The sequence below is a fragment of the Chaetodon trifascialis genome, chromosome 17 (genome assembly GCF_039877785.1).
Source record: "Chaetodon trifascialis isolate fChaTrf1 chromosome 17, fChaTrf1.hap1, whole genome shotgun sequence".
NCBI lineage: Eukaryota > Metazoa > Chordata > Actinopteri > Chaetodontiformes > Chaetodontidae > Chaetodon > Chaetodon trifascialis.
The window spans coordinates 20330417-20353519 of NC_092072.1; the positions used below are offsets into that span (position 1 = coordinate 20330417).

Sequence of the window (23103 nt, forward strand, 5' to 3'; positions counted from 1 at the left end):
GACCCTGTTAATGTGTCTCTAATAACAATTGAGAAGAGAGGAAAAATTGTAAGACGACATAATCAAAAGTCAGAATGATGCCATCATGGTACTTCTGAGTACTCTACTGTGATATCATGTTCGTATTTAACTAAATGCTACATGGTTTCTCAGTGCTGTGTAAGATAGACACAGTTTCTCTCAGCTCCGTTAGGTCCTCCGTATAGTGTACACATATCACAGCTAAACAATAAGACCCTTAAGTAACATATGATGCAACAGAATGTTTATGTAACAGTCCACATGCAAAGTAAGGCCACTGCGAAGTTACTGTAGAACCCAATTATATAGCCGTATAGGAGCAAACAGGAAAAAATAATGATATAGTTTCACCAGACGCAGCACACAGAGCGTAAACAGGTGTGACAATGAAGGTCAAGCAGGGAGTTTACAGCAACAGGGGGGCAAACCTCCATCTGTTAGTGTTTGACCCTCAGTAATACGGCGGATGTGATCACCTGTGAATAATCAGTGAAAAGATGAAGCCTCTGCCTCTCCGCACCTTCATTTGCCTCCAGTCTATCCGCAGAGGAAGTCAGACTGGTTCACATCACTGTACAAGTTAATGCGTGGTTGAATTAATCTGATGGTAATCAGATAACAGCTTCGTCACCGTGTTATGTCAACACTCCTCGAGGGACTGATATTGGTTAAAAGTGATATTTTCAGAATAATCCCAGGACCTTATGTGTGTGTTTATGGGGCCATGCAGTCATCAGTAGCATCATCAGTGCAACATGTTCCCGGTCATTGTCCTGTGGCCTGAAGCTTGTTGGTGGCACTGTGTTCATTATGATGCATTTAACAGCTCCATCAGTGGGTCAATGGTACACCGTGATCGTTTTCATCTTTTAAAAGACCAATTGAGATATACTGAGAATGTAAACCAGCCTGTTGAGTAAAACAAATGCAGCCTTTGCTGAAAACAGTTGACTTTGCTGCTGGACCTCTTTTTTCTGTTTCTATTTTGAGGTGGTTGTGTCTACAATGCACGTGCCTGAGTTTTACTATCTTGGTGAAAATACAGAGATGAGGACAGATAATAACTGATCCACATACATTAAGGCTGAGGACAAATTACTGAGCGATTGGATTCTGTTAATTGACACGTGAAAAGGCGATTCCATTTGTTAACATGTGAATGTGTGAATACAGTGCACCCCTTAGTGAAAGACAATGGTACAAACCTTTGAGCAGCAGTGACAAGACAGAGCAGTCAGAGTTAGAGAGAATTATACAGGAAACTGCACGCCGTGACTTCAAAATAAAATAAATATGAAAATTGAAAAAGTAAGAGGCCTAATATGCTAATATTCGTATTTTTAATGATCACATTGTACCAATACTTCTACTACTAATAATAAGAATTCTAATGATACTTGTACCATACAATAGGCTACAATACAAAAATAACCAATTTTGAGTTGCTGAATTAGTGAAACTCACACATAAATACGATGGTCCTCTTCTTGAAGCATAATATTGTATTACGGTGAATGGTATGTTCAGATGAACATGCAGGAAATTTAATGTTCTGTTTAGCTATAATAGTATTGTTATGAACACTACACAGTGAGAGCTTCTGGTCAGACAACAAAATATAACTGAACAAATTTATATTGAAATCAATATACTCTGTATAAATGTGTGGGTCTAGGGATATAACATACCCTTTTCTTTACAGGCATGATTAAAGCTGTTTATACCCTCTTCCCTTTCTCGACAGCCGCTCTGCTTTTACTTTGAAGGCCGGATCCAATCTTTTCCTGTGTCGTCCGGGCTGCGCGTGTGCAGCTTGGCGCTCCTCCCTGTTGCTGCTGGGAATGAGCGCACAGCGAAGCGCACTGCTGTCCGTGCGCTGTCAGCGCTGAGAGGTCCAGCATGCCGCGGGTCCAGCCGTGTCAGCTGTAATGAAGCCGTGGAATGTGTCGCACCGGACGGACCCCCTGACACCTCGCACTTTCTCCTCTTTGTCCCTGTAGAAGATGGTGGCTGGCGGCTAGTTCCAACTTCGGACTCCTTGTTTTTTCCCCTCAGCGAAGCGCACTGAAATCAGTTGGTGAGTGTCGGTCGTTGCGCACATACGCTGTCACCTGTTTTACTCCACAGGTAGGACATCAGACTGGCTTCTACTGCTGTGCCTTAACACGTTGAGAAACCTGCAAAACAGCCCGAGGATCGAGAAGCAGCAGGTTTCAGTAGATTATAGGCAGGGGAGGATTCATGTGGCATGCTGGAGATATTATGTGCCCTGAAATGTATTATATATATCTAAACAACAGGAGCTGAAACAACGAGCCATCGTTTGATCAGCTTACCTGCCAACACCAGGCATATCTGGCAGCAGCTGCAGGCTTGTTCATATTTAACACAACCCTAGAGCAAATGTTAACAACAGGCCGACAGTCGGCTTCAGTCAGCTCCAGCAGCCTGCCTGTCACCTCCATATGGACCCCCAGCATCCACTGTATCAGCTGTTCAAATGGAAATGCTGCTGGCTCCCAACAGAGAGCTCTATGGCAGCTGGATTATTGAAAGGTGCGTAAACCGTGACCTTCACATGGTGAGCATGACATGGTGAACTGTGAATGAAAACCATGCTGAGGAAACACCATGAGTGTCCAGCTAACATGTGATATTTCAGATGTTAAAACTCCTGAGAAGATTCTGTGATAACGTGAGAAAAGCGTATTTTTGGAGTCATATACCTTAAGCCTGCAGTTAAATAGTGATCCAGCTGGTTCAGTCATTAACATCCAAGCACAGCATTTTCAGCTAGAAGCTATTCAGTGTTTTAAATATGACCACTCTTCATTCCTAAAAATAAACTCGCACTCAGAGCATCGCACGGTCCTGAAAAACCAAAACCTGTCATGAAAATAATATTTAATAAACCCAGTTAACTGATATATTAGGTTATATTACATCTAACATCTTTCAGAAACTGTCCCTGAAGTAAAAGATGGTAACTGTGAGTGTGTGTGTTTTATCTTGTTACGTCCTCATCCTTCAGAGAGCATTTCTTCCCATTCAGATGAGTGCCAGCTCCACGTGTGTGCAGAGGCCTTGAACGAGCCTCGCTCTTTCTGCTTTGGTGAACGTGGAGCAGAAAACGTTTCGACTGTAAGACCCCGTCAGGGCGTCTGTCTTTGTGTCGTGGTTATAATGTTGCTCTTCTCCAATGTGCTCTTCAGTGAATCGTCAGCGCGTTACACAATGTCAAGTAGGGAAAATGAGGCCTGGGTCTGCTGGGGCACAGGCGGCTCCTCCCTGTTTTTAATATTCCTCTTAGCTCCGAGGCACTTCCTTTAATTTTCGGGTTCCACTGCTTGTTAATTACATATCCAGGAGGTCATTTTTGAACATCAGTCTCACGTCGGCCTGTTCTTGGTTCAGTGGCTGGCTGCTGAGGGGTTTCTGCTGTGTGATGCAGTGATCACCTGTCAGTCAAACAGTGTGGCTAACACTGGCCAATCTTCCTTTGTTTGTTCACACAAACAAGCAAAAAAAAACACGGTCATAAAACTTTACTTAACAAGTGTTGGCTTTTATGAATTAGCTGTACGTTTTTACACCACTGAGGTATTCAGCACTACCATTTGATGGAGTGAAATGGATCATGCGTGACTTTAAAGCTGCAGTAAGTCTTTTTTGTTTGGTCACTTGGTCGCAGGCAGCCGACTCTGCTCTGTCACCACCGGCTGACTCATCTGACTTCCTGTCATCTGTTCTCCTTCTGCATCCTGCTCTTTCTTTGAAATCAGGCTTCATGTCACTGTGAGTTGTGCTATGACAGCAGACAGATGATGACATCACACATGCCTCCATCCACCCATTCTGATGGTGGAGGACTGGCTGCATGGTCGTTAATCGCTAACCTGAATAGCCAGAGTCAGCCTTATCTTGATCTTTTATAAGGAACAAGGGCTGCCGGTGTAATCAGTAAACAGGTAAATGCTCTACCTATAAAATCTGTTTAATCTCCAATGGCCTCAACACGACTGAGCAGCTTATCTTCATCAGCTGTGAACACAACACTCTCCCTTATTAAAGAGCCAACACGGACACGCTAGCTCTGTATTCAAGTAGAGTTTGACAGTTTCTACATATGTGATACAGATATTTATATCAGTCGAACACTGATATTTTGCCATTTGCTTATCAAAAAGCTCCAGATATGACAACATTTGGTGCTGAAATACAGCTAATTGCTTACTTAATCATTGAAAAATAGCTAGCAATAATTTTCATGAATCATAAAAAAGTTGTTCATCCTGCCAAACATTTACTGGTTCAAGCCTCTCAGATCTGAGGTGGGGCTGCTTGTCTCTGTCTTTGTCATTATGACTTGGATGTCTTTGGGTTTTGGACTGATTGAGCGCACAGTGAGACTTTGTCTCACATTATTAGCATTTATTTGACCACAGAACTGTTGATGCAGTTTGCATTTATTCACCACAAATAACTAATGCACCCATTGTACAGCAGTTAGCTGTAGCCAGCTAGCAATGTACACACCAACTGTGTTTGTGTGCGTGCGTGCGTGCGTGCGTGCGTGCGTGCGTGCATGCGTGTGTGTGTCCGTGTGTGGACTTTGCCTGTGCTGTTTGTGCCACAGCTCAATCTCTAACAGATATCCAAATGCACCAGTCTTTGAGTCACTGGCTCAGTTTCTTTGCTGGAGTAAATATTCTAACACATCTGTAGACAGACAAAACGAGCAGTGTCAGTGTCGGGTAGCTGTGACGGACATTCTATTTTCTGACAATTTATGGACTAAAATATTAAAGACATAAAAATTCTGTGGAACATAATTCCATCTGTCATATTAACGGCTCCACCCAGCTGCTGCCAAGCAGTAACACCTCTCTCACAGCTGCTTAATTCATGGCAGTAAGGCTGATTGTTTAACTTCAGTATTTTTTTGATACTGGCTGAAATGTGTCCAAAAGTGAATGCAGTGGTCAGTGATATAAATCACAGTTTTGCTCCCCTGGTCCCAGACTTCTGAATAGCTGCCCCCCAGTTGTGTAATGGCAGTTTAGTTCCATCATGAGGCCATAACTTAATTTTGAATTTTAAAGGTATCTGTGGCATTTTGGTGTCCATCCTCAAAACCAGGTGTTTCAACATCAAAAAATGTCCAGGTGACACCAGCCCTGCACATCGCTGCTGTAGACTTGACGAGGAGCACATGCTGTTTGGGCTCTTTTTTACATCTTATGTCTGCCATGAAAATGCTATTGAAGTAAAGAAAAGTGTGCTTCACTTTTGAAATGCGTCTCTTAGCTGCAAGATAAACGACCGCCAAGTGCCACCTGTCACTTACAATTTTGGCGCCCGGCACCAAATTCAATTCCCATTGACTGCAGGCCTCACCACTTTGGGGATGGAAACAATAATTTCCTGGGCCAAATTCAAGTCATTCATTATTCCTCTGCATCGACCAGTGACCTATAAGAGTGCAGTGTGAGCCAGTGTCCTCTGTAAAGCTCATTGCCCTTTACCTTGACCTATGGCTGTCTGCCATTTATCTCCATCTACTTTTATCTCTCTGCCGTCAGTCAATTTTTTCCCCACCTGGGTCTGGAGGACATATAATACACCGACTATGCTTTACGGAAATGTAGAGGACGGAGGTTGATAATAGGATAGGAGGGGACCTGGTTCCTCAGAAGCAGTGTTGGACTGTTCTGACCTCAGTCCTCTCCCTGCCCATTTTCCCAGCAGCCCAGCCTGACGAGAGGCAGGGAGGGTGGTGGTATAACTCAATAGACTTTCCCCCAGCATGCCTCTGCCCGGCTCTATGGGAAAGGACTGTGGTTCGTCAATGTCATGTCTCCTGCTGTCAGCCTCTCCATACTGATTAGATGGGAAAGGAACAGTAGGTGAGATGGGATGGTTCCTCTGTGGAGACAAAGGCCTCATTGTAATTCCCAAGGCATCCATTCAGTCCACAGATCAGTGACCTTTTCAGTGTATCAGACCACACAATAGAATCAGCTGCTCTGTTTTCCCCTGTAATTACTGCGTGGAATTCCGTCTGCCCTAGAAACAGGCACAGCATCTCAAAACGGTTTGTCAGGCATCAACCATCTGAGGAGCTCAGGCTGTTGATTGGCAAATGGAGAGGCTGGAAGAGGGTGAGAGGTCGCTGTTTGAATTGCATTTCAATGGGCACCATCAAACGTGGTTTTCACTGAAGGCGCCTCTCTGTAGCTGCACCTGGCAACTTCACACATTTAGCAGCAAGAGGGGGAATGTTTGGACATTTTGAGTGTCATCGGGTAGAAATCCAAATAATCTCATTCAGATTTATTGTTGGTTTGTAGAGAAGGAGCAGAGAAGAGCTTTGATGGCTTCAATACTGGCTCTAATATAGTGTGGCAGAACTTGAATCTGCACTAATCAATATTTTTCATCAGCAACAATGGATCAAATGACTTTGAGCAATGTTACTGGTGGCTCTCATAATGACAAACACACATAAGAGAAAGTAGAACTGGGTGATAATTAAGCCAAAGGAAGCTTTTTAGTCTGTTTTAGCTCATTGTTTCGGTTTTCTGGCCCACAGCTCTGCTTTCATCGCCCGCCAGATGTCTCAAAATCAATGAATGCAGCTTTAAAGGTGCACCACGAGGAAACTCTGCGTGACAGCTACACGATTTAAGATGAAACAAACAGTAACAGTTGATTAGTTACTAGAAAAATACACAGCAGCTGATTTGATGATTGATTCATCAGCTTAGGTTTCATCATCTCGTGTTTTAAGCAAATATAACCAAATATTCTCTGGTTGCCAGCAATTCTGAGGATTTGTTGTATTGCTTCGTCTTATATGCTAATAAGCTTAGTATTGGTGGGACGACAGCAGTCTGATGCCATCATCTTGGGTATTGACCCACAGTGAAAGTAGCTGTTTGGGAAAACCTTTGGATTCTCCAGGAGGAGCTGAAGGAAATCTTTAGGGAATAGATGTCAGGCCTTGTCTGTTTGCTTTGGACCTGTGTAAACGTTGGAAAATGGCAGGATGAATAGATGATTGGAAATTCTACTGGTGGAGATGAAATCCTCTTCTGCTTCAGCTCCTCTTTTATCCCCATTGCTGAGTGCAGCTTTAATCACAAACACAACACAAAAGCTTGACACTTGTGCTGATGCAGGGTGGCAATGTGTGTGTGTGTGTGTGTGTGTGTGTGTGTGTGTGTGTGTGTGTGTGTGTGTGTGTGTGTGTGTGTGTGTGTGTGTGTGTGTGTGTGTCAGCCGATGCCCCATTTGCTGGGGTTGTTGTCAGAGAGTGCCAGGGGCCCATGGGTGGTAGCCAGCGTGCAGGAGCAGCGCGTGCAGCTGCAGCCACCCAGGCCGCTCCGCTGTGGACGTGCTGCGGTTGGGAGAGCGCCTGGGGTGGAGGACGGCCTCAGTTACACTCGTTAAAACTACAGGCTTGTTCTGAAATATTGATGTGACGACCGCACACGCTGTCCTCCCGGTGTCACACATGTATCGGACATGTGTGACACATGCAGTATGATACTACTGGTTCTGCATGGATTTTGTGCTGAAACGAATTGTAAATCGACAGAAAGTGATTTGTCACAATATTGATAAAATATCTGTTCTCTGCCTGTAGCTTCTCTCATGTGACTGTTTCAGTTTTTCTTGAGGTAGATTCAATATCAATGTGTTCTGGACTGTTGGCAAGATATTTTTAGTCTAAATTGTGATTAACTGTCAGATTTATTGGTAATGGAAATAATTCCAGTCTGAGGAACAGCTTGGAATGTGTCAGATGTGTAATTCTTTGACGGAATTGTTCCGGATTTTAATCAATAATGTTGGCAGTTGTTCAGCTGCTTCTTTTTCAAAGTAGCTTGGATATCTTTTTGATCATCAGTATTTTCAAGAATTCATCTGAATAATAATTTCTGTTACACAATAAAAACAAGTTTTGACTGTTTTCCTCAGAAATTATTTTTTGTCAGGTTGGAAACTTTTTCTCTAGTGCTTCAACTCCTAATAATAATAGTGATATTACAGGCTCTTCCTTGTATGAATTGTGGTGAAAAAGTGTGATTAGAATCAACATGGCTTGAGTGTGATCATACACACAGAAAATAATAGATACAGTGTGTAATGACACGAACACGCGAACATATTTGATCTCTTTGCGTTTGAGCTTAGTTGTATTTTATGGCTCTGTCTCATTTCACTAATTCCTCATGCTTTGCTAAAAAGTTGCAGCCGGAATCATCGATTGTTCCCTCTTGTGCTCCAGTTATTTAGCACAGCACGTCCACAAAGCTGGGGAACTCACAAGAGCTAGATGAAAAAAGAATCAGCAAAACTGATGCAGCAAAGGCACAGATATCCTGACAGTGTTTCCCTGGTAGAGCTGCATCCTACACTTCCCACAATGCAGCTCAACAGTGTCATTGTGTTCGACCCTCCCTGTCTGATAAATGGCCATGCTTTCCAAACTTCAAATGGAGGGCATGGATAAAATAACCCTGATGACATCATCAGGGACGGTAACGTTAAATACAGGCCACTGTCCCAACCTTAACACACACACTGTATTTGCCCTTAAAGGTAAAGCCTCCCTGCACCAGCAACATAACAAGAGCTGCTGTTCCTCGACAAAAGTTAGCCAAAAGAAATCCTCTTTCAGTATATCGCTACATTTTCACTCTTTCCACTGTTTTTTTCACTTGGCAGTGTTCCATTTGTATCTTATCACTTATTTATCCTTAGTTTATTAATATAAAGTTAATTGAGTCCTAACAGTCGTGAAGTTAAGCCAACTTGTGTCAGGTAAAGAAAAAAAGTGAATACTTTGATTAAAGTTACACATTGGTAAGTGGTCATCAGTCTTTTTTTATACATTTATGAGATTAGAGCTAAACTTGAATTGTTCATGTCTCTGTATAAATGTGCAGAAGTCAGCACAGGCCTGCTGATGCACTGGAGATACTGTGTATTTTTGTATTTAATGTGTGACTTAAAATGGAAATGTGCACATTTCACTAGAAATATAATTAAAAACTGTGCAGCCTGTTAAAAATGTACTTAATCTTTAAACTTCGTTGTAATTTTGTCTTCTTTATTTAATGAAGTCTACATTTATTTCCAAAATTCACAAGAAAATTCTAATCATGGCAACCAGTTTACATGCCATGAAAAAGAATATATTTAGAAAATATTGTAGAAGCATTACAGCTTCAGACTGTCTCACACTTGCTGTATCGCACAGGTGCGACTGCAGTAATTTCATTCATAGCCTGGAGCGATGTTTTTGTAGCATGTGCGACATGTCAGAGGCACTGTGCAGCCCTGTGCAAAGTGCTGTGATCGAACCAATCAGGAATCAGAGGTCACCAATCTGATCACACTTTCCCTCAGTCTAATTAGACTTACATCAATGGCAGCACTGGTGATGTGCAGCCGCCGCAGGACGTCCTGCAGGGGTAGGACAGCGTGGTTCGTCCTGTTTGACCTTTCTAATGGAGCGCATTGGAGGGCCTTTTGTGTCGGGTTCAAATTATCAGAGCTGAATCAGATAATGATGTGTAAAAATCATACATCCCCGAAACAGTCTGTTCTTGCTCGACGCGTTCTGTTCTTCAGATCGTTCCTGAGGCTTCTGCCAGCGCTGCTCGCCAGCCAATTCTTTACGGCTCTCTATCAAGTGCGCTAATTGCTGTAAATAGCTGGGTACTCTGTTGTTGTGATTGACCCTTCTGAAAAGCCGCTCAATCTGTCTCATATTTGCCAACACGGAGGGCACTTTGTTGGCCTCATTATATATAATGGTGTGTTGTTGTTATTGCACATTAAACTGAGTTAATTACAGAGGGGGTGCTTTGCTTTTATGTAAGTGCTATTTGAATAACTGGACTGAGTAATTTGAATCTTTGGACTTGTGTACCAGCAAACAGTATAGTTCAGTGATATCAGCGAGTGCTTTTCGAGCTGTGGGTAATTTCTGAAAGTGGGCTTTGAAGTTCTTTATCAAGGCCAGTGTTCAGCGGGTTGAAGCTGAGAGCTGATCATTGGGATATTCATCGTCATCTTATTGTTTACTGTTTTCAAATTCAAAAAAGGAGTGACTCTTCGCGAAGCCTGCGACACTCAGTTTACAGCGACAGCAGCGGCAGATTCACCACTTGAAATTTGCAGTGCTTTTTGAAATAATACATCTTCACTGTCACACAGAAATAAACTAAAGCAGGCTTCTGATTTCGAACGGCTGAAACTGTTTGCCGAGTTTATCAGCTGTTGCTAGCTAGTCGATTAAGTACGTGAGTTGGCTGAAAACACCGTCTCCAGCTGACTTTTTATTGTTTCAAGATGATTGAATTTAATGAAAGAACGCTGTGAAACAGGTCTTAAATATGCACATAATGGTTGTATGCTTACCTTACTAGACATGAGGATTAACCAATGAGTTAATGCTATGGGAACGAGTTTGGCTGGAATAGCTGGAGTTTAAACTTCCAAACAAATAAAGAGTTGGACGAGTTGTTAACATCAGCTTCGGTTCTGACACGTTGACTCTGACGAGGTGGAGGTTCCAGTCCTGTACGGAACTTTTTCTGTCACCTGAAACCCCACAAATGAATGTCATTAGCAAATTATGCTCCTTTAAACTTGCTAACATTGCTAACATTTGACCTTAGACCAAATGCATTTGTTAGGATGTTGCTCTTGTGTTTTCACTTCAGGAAAGATTCCAAACTCTTGCTTTGTTATGTGAAAAAATCCAAAGCTTGACAGACCAGCTCTGCCTTGTTTGCTGTTGCTAAGAAAGGTTTGAACAACTCCTGATGGAGAAAGGTGTGTAGCAACCAGTCAATTGAGTGATTCCCCAAGAATTTCACTCAAATTAAGGTGAAAGTCCTCAGAGACAAAATGCATATCACCACAGGACACTGAGAGTAATAATACTGATAATAAGAATGCTAAAACATGTCTGTCCATCATCTTATTTGAGACAGGGGTGACACTGAGGGGTTGATTTCTAGTAAAAGACTCTCATGTGGACACATTTTTCCCACCTAAAGAATCATCTGGATTATACTGTACATGCACGGACCTGTGGCACAACACCATGATGATTTCTCTCTCCAAAGATCCCCCCAGTCAAATCATGTACAAAGTAAAAGCCTCCACTGATGCGTTTGTGTCTGCGAGTCCTGGCTTGTGAAACATGAAAGCAGGCAGCCATAGTGAGAAAAAGGCTGCGCGGATGAGCAGAAAAGACGGGAAGATGTGCCCGGGATGTTTGCGAGATCTGAAGGGAGGCTGTGATCATGCTGTCTCATTAGATCAGTCTCAATGCTCTGCCTCTCTCTCTGTATCGCTGCTGCTCAGGAAAAAAAAAAAAAAAAGATTCTTTTCAAAATCAACTGCCGCTATCAGAGTCGTGCTTCACCTTTCAGCTTTTGTGCATATGTATGACCTTCTGTGCACCTGTTAATGTGAAAATGATGAGCGAAGCCGACGCATTTCCTCTCCTTCCATTTTTTCCTCAGTAGCTGTATTTCGCACTTACACTGCATACATCTTATGTCACTGCATTTTCACATCATAAATGCTGCATTTTTCATCCATCTTTCTCTATTTAATCCTTTCTAATAGCGATTTTCCTAACAGTTCTTGTGCATTTCTGCGTTATTTTCATTGCTCATACCTGCAGCAACAATCCCAGTCTCCCCCAACTTAATGCTGACTTCAAATCTGATGTTATCATGACAAAAGACAGCTCCATGAGACAGACAGAAACAATACCAATGCAGTATGAAGATGGTCTGCTTCTTCCCTGGCTCCCCTCCTCCACTATATAGCTGTCTTTATAACAATGGTGCAGTTTCCATGGCAGCTAGAGCATGTTAAGCTTTAGGATAACAGTGAAAAAAGTGGGGAGAAGGACAGGGAATAATCACAGGGTATGAGGGACTAAAAATAGCGAGGGACTTAATCCTAGGCATTATTTATTCATCTGAAACTTCTCGTGTCTGCGCCGGCTGTGTAAACATCATTTCTTCTGCAGTTCCTTGTCAGGAGGGGAGGCTGTTTTCTGACCTAAACCCCCAAAATCTTAGTGACTGACTAATACCATGAGTAAAGGAGGGAGGGGTACAGTCACAACACAAAGGCAACACACTCTGGATGGACATATATGGGTTGGATTTGCTCTGATGAGGCTGTCTGGTGAGTTACACTAGCTCTGGATTACTGTAAGCAATCTATTACTATTATTATTAGATGAGGCATGAGAGCCAAGAAGGCTGAATAATAGAGAGTGAAATGAACACAAAACTATTCCTTTGTCACTGAAAACCATCCACAGTGACAACATGCCAGCTTGTAAGTAAACATCTCTCGAAATGATGCCATACATGACCAGAAAATGTGATGATGTTTAATTCAGTCATCGCCAGTTCAGGCATCAAATGGACACAGACTATAGTGACGCTGTGGTTTGTGCAGTGGCTGTGGCTGCATCTCTGTGTCTGTGACACTGCAAGCGTTAGACTGATGAGGAGCAGAATAGAGGTCAGCCGCAGGCAGCAGGCAGGGCCAGGCTGCATAGCCCACAGAGCTGATATCTATCATTGTCTCTTGTTTGGAGAGAAGAAAGCTTCGACCGATGCGGCTGTTTGAAGGCCAGCACCAGTGCTGATATGTTTGCACTGAAGCTGTCAGTTGCTTGTATTTTGTGCTCGTCTTCTGTATGTTCCAGCAGAATCTGACTATTTTAATGCCTAAAACAATTTCAGAAAATTGGAAGTACTACTTAATTTAAAAGGCTAATCCAAACACTAAGATCTTATGGCACGAATGAAACTGTCATTTCTGAACAGTGTGCAACATTTTTGCAAGAAGTTTCCTGGAAAGAACAATATTATTTTGAGCAAATTATGGGGGAAAATAGAGACAGTGTTCATGTGGTTCAGTGTTGATGACTTCCAGTTCAATCTGAGTGTAGCCTGGAGAGTCTTTTAGTCAGTGCGCAGTGGAGCTAGGCTGATATACTGACTGATATTAGCTTATTGGAGGTAGCAGTGTACTTGTTTGCAGTAAATAACATACAACGTAATACGTAATAACGTACAGTTCAGTATGACGAATCAAGTTTCCCATATTAAAGAGATGATAAATAAATATATACTTGGGTTCCACTCGAGACATTCTACACTTTTCTACATCTCTACAAGACATTCTGAAGGTTTACTTTTTAGCTTTTAATGTGTTTTCTGAAACATTTGACAGTATGCACGGCCTCCAGTGAATGGAACTTGCATGGTGTCATCAAATGACCTACGTGCAGTATTTTGGTCTTTTTGGGAGTTGATGCGTTCCATTTGATGAAGACGGCCACGAGATACAGTCAGAAGCTTCAGGAAAAAAAGAGAGTAAAGTGTATTGAAGTGAAATTAAGAATTTATTTATAAGAAATGCAACAGAGAAATTAAATAAATTAATAAAATATCTAATCATAATCTGTTTTCACGTAGCTCTAGTCAGTGTTGTACACTTGCAGTACAGCCTGATTCTGATATGTTTAAAAACAGCATATAATAACAAATCTGTGAGCAAACAATAGACTGTGAATGTAACCCTTGTGAGATGGTCTCACCGAACACTTCATTATCAGCTTATATACACACCTCACACACAGAGGTGTAAAAATCTCATTATGAATTCAGTATGTTTCACTGGTGTGAGACTCTTAATACATTTTCAATCCAGCAAGAATAAGGAGTGCCTGAGATTGTGCATTTCTCTTCCATTATGAAGTCTGCAGTATTTGGCTTTTTAAAAAATGTCATGTTTGAGGCTTGAGTTTTCCTGACCCATTTACAGAGTGGTTTTCTCAGTGCTTTGTCCTGGTTTATCGCTAAACATAATGCTGTTCGTAAGTGTCTGCAATCACTCAAGGAGATGGAAATGCAAAAAACATGTCACATTAATTCTGACAAAACCACCAACTCTAATGGACATGACATTTTCAAACGTCTTCATCCATGCATTTTTTTGGATGAACAGGCGCATCCTTAAAAGCTTCTTTTATGCAAGTGAACCATCTACATGCCAGAAATTACCCGTATGTTGAATTTTATTTTTGATAATGTACCTGAAACCAGTAATATGACTAGTATTTTTAAAGTAACAGCAGTTTTTGATTTATATTTTCCAATCAGCTTTATAATTTAGCAAAACCAACAAAAATGTTGAAGCTCCTCAATATATTTTTTTGTTAATAATGGATCTAATGACTAATGGTATTGTGAAATTGTGAATTGAATTGTGTTTTGGTTCACTTTCACCATTCTACTTGGTGTCATCTGTACATTACCTGCCCAGCACCAAACAACAGACAGACTCAGTTAGCCACCAGCTGATGAACATAATAGTGCGTGTTACAGTTACAGTGATTGATTTTTTTTTTTTCAGGAGTCGGTGGAGACCAAAAAAGAGCTTAAAAAATCAATTAATGGTGGTTTAACAAAATACACCAGAACTGACTATAAATGAAGAGTATTAATAATATTATATCACAGTTCATGTTATGTTTTTTTGGGTAATTGTAATTGTAATTCTCAGTGTAATGGCTATTATGGTGGTGTAGGTACTCAGAGTGTATTGTATGTGCATCAGCATTGTACAATTTCACACAGTACATTGGCCAAATTAATACATGCTCCTTAACAGTTTACAGATTGCACTCATGTTGCTCTTAAAGAAATGATGGAGAACTATTGGTAAACGTAAGTGCACCTCTGCAGCTCCACATAGTGTGTTTTGGTGGTAGAAGGTTGTTGGAATGATGACGAAAACCAGTTTTAAACCTTAAACTTTAGTGTTATAAGGGCTTCCTACGTTATGTACTGAGGTGCACTGAATACAGGAGTGGATCCTGACTCTGGAAGGTCTCCAGTCAAGTTCAATAAGATGTGTGTTATTTGCTGATACTGAAGGACTATTCACTCGCCAAGTACTTGAAGAGAGCTTGGTGATGACATTTTCGACACACGACAGAAGAGGTGATATGTCTGTGTTGGTTACATGTTATTGAGCTCTCAGCATCTCTCTGTTTGTTGCTCCTGCTCGCTTTCTCTTGCTCTGTCCATGGTGCTGAAAGCTTCCATTCACTGTTGAGACAAGCTTTCTTGCTCAGGGTCCTTGCACTCACATTTTCATTTAGAAAAACAGACAGCAAGGCTTCTTCTGAATAGAGCCGCTCTCACCAGCATTGAGAGCACTGTGAGGTTTGTGATTAGAGACAATACGATGTGCTGTTCTGGTCCAAATTACCCTTCAACATTGAATGTGATGGGCTGTAAAGTTCAGAGATACAACAGACCTGCTCTGATAAACACATGGGTGACGGGGCTTTTTCCATTAGGACATATCTATGTCCAACTGTCAAGACATGAGGAGATAATTTCAGCTGCATCGTTATTTACATAGTGGCCCTGCAAGACAGAGCATGTTTCAAAGACATACTGGGTAATTTGTTGCTAAATTATAGAGGTAACTGTGTTTAGAAATAGCCCAGGTAGCAATTTCCAGCATTCATTAACTTTTATTTAATTGCAGAGCTGTAACATGTTCAGGCAGTTATTTGTCCTCTTTTTTCCCTCAGCATCTTTGCACCATCTCTGTGAACAACCCTTGACCTCTGACAGTTCTTCAATCAAAAGGCTTTTATAACTCTACCTTGTTGCGTAACATACCTGCAGCTTGTTCCTGTGCCTGACTGAGCCGGCACAGGCTTCATAGTATCTAGGTCAATTTTCTTGACAAGATAATCCCATCTAAACTGTTGTTGGATTACCAGATAAAACAATCCTGCTCAGATGATCACTCACTGTCTGTTTTAATCCGATGGCTTAGTGAAAGTTACCAAACAGATGTTCTAATTAACCCTGGACAAATGGTTGTTCAGCTGTTATTGACACTGATAGTTTTGAATTTAAGATACTTAAAGTCAGTGTTTTGCATTCATGTTCAATTGTTCATATTTACCCCATAAAATACAAAGAGGAAAAAGCTCTAAACTACAGTTAAATCATTATTAGATGCTATTATAAAGCAGCCAGTATTTTTTTTAGCTGGGGAAACAGCTTCTTAAAGTGCACTGAGGCATCTTCCAGTCTGAGTTTTGCCCCTGAAGAAAATCCTCCCATATCGCACTGGAAAGCTGTCACATCAGCAGTTGGTGGTCTGTGTTTAAACAGAATGTCAATATAGATCTGACATTACAGCAAGTCATTATTTCAGCCAAAGTAGTTAGATAGATTAACAGATACATCCTTGCTTTTCATTGATAATCAGTTGTTCAGTTTGACAAGCCTGTCAGACGAGGCAGGCAGGAGAGACATGTTGTGTGAGGTGTCCTTCCTGCTGCTTAGCCCTGATTAGACTCCTATTGTTGGACTTTCAGCTGAACTGCGGCCACTGAGCCAGGACAAAGAGCGGCTTTGTGGTGTGCAGCGGAGAAGGCTTCCCGGAAAGCCTACTGTAAGATCCAACTGAAAGGCCATGTTTAGTTGTTTAGTACTGCAACAACAGAATAGTTCACGAGAGAGCACTCAGTTCAAAGACCTGAAATCAGAGTGGTCATACAGGCCACTGAGGCCCAGTTCTTTGTGTTTTTATGTGAGTTTGGGGTGTTAAGTACCAAAGGGGAGTTTCGCAATCAACAAGTGAAAACATACCCATGGTGGATGAGGGCTGTCACTGTTTACTCAAAAGCCAAAATCTATGTTCAAAGTGGAAAAAATATCATCTGTTTGATTTCACAATACAGGCTGTGCCTTGTACTCATACAGAGTGCAGTATCTGTCTGACCTATTTGACTCATTCATTATGGCCTCATGAAACTGTTATGTGAAACTTCAGAGAGGAATATTAATATAAATGTTTGCGGCACAAATTCTCCAGTTGGATGCTATTAAACACAAAAATGTGATGTAATTTAAAGAGCTTCAGTCAAAGCTCGTCTATTTCCATTACACTTAAGCGCATTTTTTGATGGAAACACACATACACATACACATACACATACACATACACATACACATACACATACACAGTGTTGCTGATGTTGGCGTATTTGCTCATGGAAAATGGGGTACATTAGCATAAGGAAGTAATGTTTGGAAGCACAAACAGAAAGATGTTTGCTGACTTTGTAATGTTAGTTTGACAGTCTGTCTGGACATTTTGTTAGCTGATTCCAGTATTTTTTGACTAGGTACATTTGGCTACTTTTATCCCAACAAAATAATAAATTGATAATGTCCTTAGCATTTTTTTCCTGGAATTTTATTTCTGGCGTGGAAGTGTGAACAAGGCTTTGAAACACTCTTTAGACTTTTACATCTGGAAATATAAAAATTGCAGAAAGGATAATTGAACAGTTAACTGAAGTGGTGAAATAAATTTGGAAAAATCTAAATAAAATTAGATCTAACAAGATAATTCTGAAAATATATTTATTAAACTTTTTGGTTTCAAAAAATGCTGGTGGTGGTGGGGGCTGCATTGGAAGGACCGTTCTTTAATCCTGGCTATGGCCTCACTCGGAATGTGGTAAGGGCACAGCACTGAAAGTGCAACAGTGTTTTGACATCAATAAATCATAACTGCATTAATTATTAGTATATTGTATGTGTTATGTATGTTTATCCTGTACAGTAAAGCCAAGGATCCTGGAGGTGGTGGTGGTGTTTGCATGGCCTTGCCCCTTCATATTATATGTGCAGAGTCATGGGCTTAATTAGCAGCATGTTATTATGTGAAAGTGTTGTGGGAAATGCATTTATACTTGTGGAATTATTGGGGAAAAAAATAGGCCACAATGCACAGCTCTGGCTTATGGCTAAGCTACAATAGAGCTTGAGGCTAACAGATGGCCAACCTGTGGCCCTTTTTCTGGAGATCTAGATAGCATGCGTGCAGCAAGCGTGTATGTGTGTGAGTTTAGAGCTGCAAGTACAAATGACCTCGCGTCATTCCTTTGTTGAAAGGGAGCGATGGGAAATGGGACTGTTCTCCACAGAACGGTATGGTTATTTAAAGTGACGCGATGCAACAAAAGAGGGAGACTGAGAAGAGAAAGTGAGATAGTGAGAGAATGGATTTGAGTCATATGTTTACCTGTCAGTGGCGCTTTTTCTTTATTGTTGCCATAGCAACAGCAGCTCGCTGTGTATAGTGTGTGTGTGTGTGTGTGTGTGTGTGTGTGTGTGTGTGTGTGTGTGTGTGTGTGTGACAAGGGATGTAATTCTGCCTGTCACCAGTGTAGCCTAGAGCTGGCTCCCCAGCTGCTGGTTGCCATGAGACCAGACAGACACATCCTCCGCTTCAATGATAAATCTTTTCTCTTGACGCTCATATCACTAAACAGATTAGGTAGATTTTGTTTGAGATATGTTAAGATAAGTGGCCTCTGCTGTGCTCTGTATTATTCAAAATGTAATATAAAAATCATTTCAAAAGTACTATCATTAGAATGTCACTAAAATTACCAGGGAAAACACAGAGGGATGAAATAATATGCTAATTAGAACATTTCAAATGTAGGCTACTGGGAACAGAGCTTAGGTACTGCACTGTACAGGGGTTTCCTCATACCTGCTACAAGACTCATTTCAATAGAAGCAAGAACTGAACCTCTCGTAACTTAATGTTAATCTGTTATAAATCAGGCTGAGATGCACATTGGAATTATTCAACATTACAACAATTCTGCTTCTTATGCTATTAGCTATCGAACTGTCCAAGAGTGATCAGACATTTGGAAAAAGCAAATGATCCAGTGATGTATTTACCTCAGCTGATGCTAATTCAGCTAATATAATGAGTTACCTTGAAAAACAGTCAACAACGTCCACTTGAAGTTCCTTCTCGTTACCTTGGTGACACATGGGTTTTTAGGTGCATGCTAATAGGACAAAAGTGAGAAACGTGTTCATGGCTTTGAGATAAGAGGCTGAACCTCATGCAGTTTGTTCAAATGTGTCTTACATCAAATGCACTCACATAGTATTCAGTATTATTATTATTTTTCTAGTCACCATGTCCAACAAACTGATTAGCACGAGTTAGGAAGCTATCAAGCCAAGCAAACAAGGCAGTAACGCTGTACAGCAGTACATACTGACAGCTAATTCAGCTAATATCATGGATAGCCTGATGATTGAAGCACTGAGAAAAGTGAAATTATATTGGACTGACTTAATATTTCCTTTGCATTTCAATGTTGTTACTATGCATGGGTTTCCCATACTTTAAAAGGGCAAAACAACATGAACATTGTTGGTAGTTATGAAGATAAGACACTGAATGGTAATTTCAATCATTGTAAATGCACATCCTTAATATTGCTAGCTCTGAAAGATAGCTGCACTCAGTTCTTTAATGTACAAGTTTTCATATTGTAACAAACCAGGGGCTTCTTTGAGTCCTTACTGTCTTAGAAGTGTAAACCTGAGTGTTCTGTCTTGTTGTAGAGCACCGTTTTTAGGGGCATGTAAAAATGTAACATTGTACCCTCTTGTCATCATAAAGGGGTCCTGAGATGACGGAAGTAGAGCCCGTGTTGGACTTTGCCTCCTCGGGCCGTTCGGGGAGAAGAAACGCCCTGCCTGACATCCTGGGCTCTCCGGCAGGCGTAAACCCTGGCGACCTGCCTCTTAAGCTGGCTGAGCTGTCTCTCAAAGGTAAAGTGTGTTTTCTTTTACATCTTTGTAATACTGAGCACAAGGAAAACTTGAACTGTGATCAACTAATAAACTGAATCTGCAGTGTAAGTCCTGATATCATGCACAGATTAAGATCTGAGGACTTTACTATGTCAGAGGTTGCCTGCCATGAACTTTGGAAACTTGGGAAATGATAGATGACGTGTCACTTCTAATTCAGAGTCCACCTTGGCCAGACACTGCAAGCTAGCCTGGTAGCTGAGCACACACAGCTGGCTTGGTCTTCTGGTCCTGGTTCTGGTACATTTATGGCTGCCAGATACAGCAATGATTTGGGACTGAAGGGTTGAGAATCCAGTGAAAAACATTCGGCCTAGCTTAGGGCTCGGATTGTCACTTGGAAATTTGGTATAACAAGCTCATTCCATGCCAGAACCATCCTAAATCATTCATCAGGACTCTGGCATGAGTGTGGCTACCAGGCATGCCAAATTTAGGCCACTGCTGGTATTTTTGGCTACATGGGTAGCAGGCAAATGAGCAAGCTGCTAGATCAAATCTAATGGCGCAGTTTGTCTCGCATGTTCCAAAAATGAATGAAGTACAATTCTGGATTTGATTGCTCTTGTTCTATCCTTACAAGTTTACAGCTCAATACTGTTTCGTGCTCAATAGATTTATTGGCAATTAACTCACAGCGTATTGTTACATTGAGTACATGCAAGTGGAAACTAGCTGAAGTAAGCATGTCCCATTTGTTTCCCCGTGATCGTGGAGCTCTGGACACCATACATTTTCCCACTAGTGAGAAGTTAGCCCCAGATGTATGAAAAACACACTTCATTTGTCAATCAATTGACGTTGCGCTACTTTTAGTTGTATTGGAACCATAAAATGACTGAAAGATTAAAAAAAATATCGGCACCAAGTATGCAATAATCATTTATATCATTGGTATTAATCAACAGTTGCTTTTGAATCTCTAATTCTTTCATTTTACCCTTGAAAGTGACTTCAGCATGTTTGTTATTGTGCCTGTTTGCCTTTGTGGGCAGATGGTCCAGGAGGGGCCCAGTCACCCACGGCGGAGGAGCCTCCAGCACTGCCGGAGAGCTCAGAGGGGAAGGAGGGATCATAGGGACTCGTCTATTCGCCTCTCCGGAGACCTGCAAAGATAACCTGAGAGACGGGATGAGGAACAAGATAGAGGGCGACCTGTGGGAGGAGTGATTATCTGTGGAGAGTCAGTCTGTTTGCAAAGCAGCTGAGCCACGGAGGGAGAGTGACGAACCGACTCCCAAAGGAGTGGAGCCAGGAGCTTAGGACTGTTTGGCACTCAGTACTATCCGAAAGGAGTCAGACGTCACTTAGTTATGATCCAGTGAATGAGTGAGCGAGTGTGTGCGTGTGGACACAGGTGAGATATACACTCACCACGGACACTATGCTGATAATCAAAGGGACCATGACAGATTGAATACTGTACACTACTATTTTTATATGATTTATTTAAAACTAAAGAAAGACAGGAAGTCGCAAGTGAAACTGTAACATGTAGTTTCCTTGTACTTCCTGCTGATTTTTGTTTTACAGTGATGTGTGTTATTTTACACTGACAATAGCAGGAGGGAGTCCGATAGCAGCCAGTAGTCATTGGAAGCTTTTTAACGCAGCTGGATACAATATGGCACATGACGTAAGAACAGCAGAGAGTGTTTGTGTTGTCTTGCTCACTTCTGTATGCTTTTACACTAAATGTGTATGACCTACTGTATGTTTTCAACTCTGAGACTGTTGTACAGTATATCCACATTGTAAATGTACAGCTTTGACCCTCATCACCAGACTGTTTTGATCCTAGCAACAACAACAACCAGGGATTTGATCCTTTTTTTTAGGCGTCCATATGGTGCAAGGTGATAACGTGGAAGAGCCGCCCATATCTTGAGACATTCCTTTAGAGAATAGTGTCCCACTGCCAGCAGTGTACGCACTGCTTCATTATGATACTGAGAAAAGTCAGAGATTTCCTTTTGTTTTTTGCTCAAGGCTGCTTTTAAAGAGTCTCTTTGTTGTCCAAACCTCTGAAAATGTGCCTAGTGGCAGTTCACAACCGAAAAACCTGTGTTGTGTTCTTTCTCTGTGAAGTACTGTTATTGACTATTTTGGGCTACTGATATTTCCTCAGTTTTAATAGGAGGTATCATAACACCTCTTTACTGCTTGAACTGTAAATGAAATGAAAAAGAAACACTTTTGTAACATTCTACTATCCTGCATCTGCAGATCTGTCAGGAAAAGCATTCAGTTTTGCGGAATCTTCAGCAGGGCTTTTGTTTTTGCAGCGCCAGGCTCCTCGCACATGCTTCTTATAGCAACAGCAGCATATGCCCGCGGACTGGGCACGGGAGCAAGCATCAAGCAACACCACCACCACAATGTGTTTGGAGTGCACACTGACTGTGTGGAGAAAAGTCTGTTCACACTCATCAACACATAAGCAGAGCTGTGAATAGGATGCAAGACGGGGAGCGAGAAACACAGCGAGAGTCCACATTTGTCAGCTATCCGCTCACTGCTATTGTATATATACTGTGTTGTAGTATAACCCCTGTGTCATACATGCTGCCTGTATGATTACCAGACTTTATTCACATAGTGTACTCACAAAGAAATGATGTTCTGTAATTGTCTCTATTTGAAGATGTTTTGCCGGTGGCTGTGTCTTATGTGGATGTGTTTCACAAATGCAACAAGGAAAGCCTGATGTGCTGCTGCCCAGCCTCTGTTTTTGATGCGATGTTACTACTAATGCTGATGAGAAAGTGTTCATGGTCTATCTGAAGCTGTATGATCAACACTTTTTTGATGGTTGATGAATCAGAGGTGTATTTTATAGTGTCATGATCTCTAAGTGGTGCATATATTTTACTTAGCTGGATTGAATCCTGTGTGTTGATTCTATCTGGTGGTGAAAATTGCCATTAAACCCACAAGCTTTACATATACATCTGTGTGTTTGAGAAGTGTCATTTCTATGGGCCCAGTGCTTGACCTACACATTTTGGCATACTGGACATACAGCATGTTGGAAATAAGGACAATATTTACATGATAATGGTATTATTTAGTAGAATGTTTTTAGTCACGCATGCGACCGGTCTCTGTGGGAGAAAGGTCAGTGCACCACTTTGGTTGAGACTGAAATAGCTCAACAACTATTGGATGGATAGATGTGAAAATTTGTATAGACATTAATGTACCCCTGAGGATAAAGCCGAGAATGTTGATGGCATGACTTTTCCTCTGAACCACCAGCAGTTTGTCCAACTAAAGCCACTGCCAGCCT

At 41.5% G+C, this 23103-nt stretch overlaps 1 protein-coding gene across 1 annotated transcript; it reads left to right on the forward strand.

The window, feature by feature from the left end:
* Positions 1-1852: 1852 nt before the first annotated feature.
* On the forward strand, positions 1853-22762 carry pkib (protein kinase (cAMP-dependent, catalytic) inhibitor beta). Its single transcript, XM_070985385.1, has 3 exons — positions 1853-2098; positions 19621-19772; positions 20810-22762. Exons 2-3 carry the CDS (start codon positions 19631-19633, stop codon positions 20890-20892), a joined length of 225 nt encoding a protein of 74 aa, XP_070841486.1. The 5' UTR covers positions 1853-2098; positions 19621-19630; the 3' UTR covers positions 20893-22762.
* Positions 22763-23103: the final 341 nt, after the last annotated feature.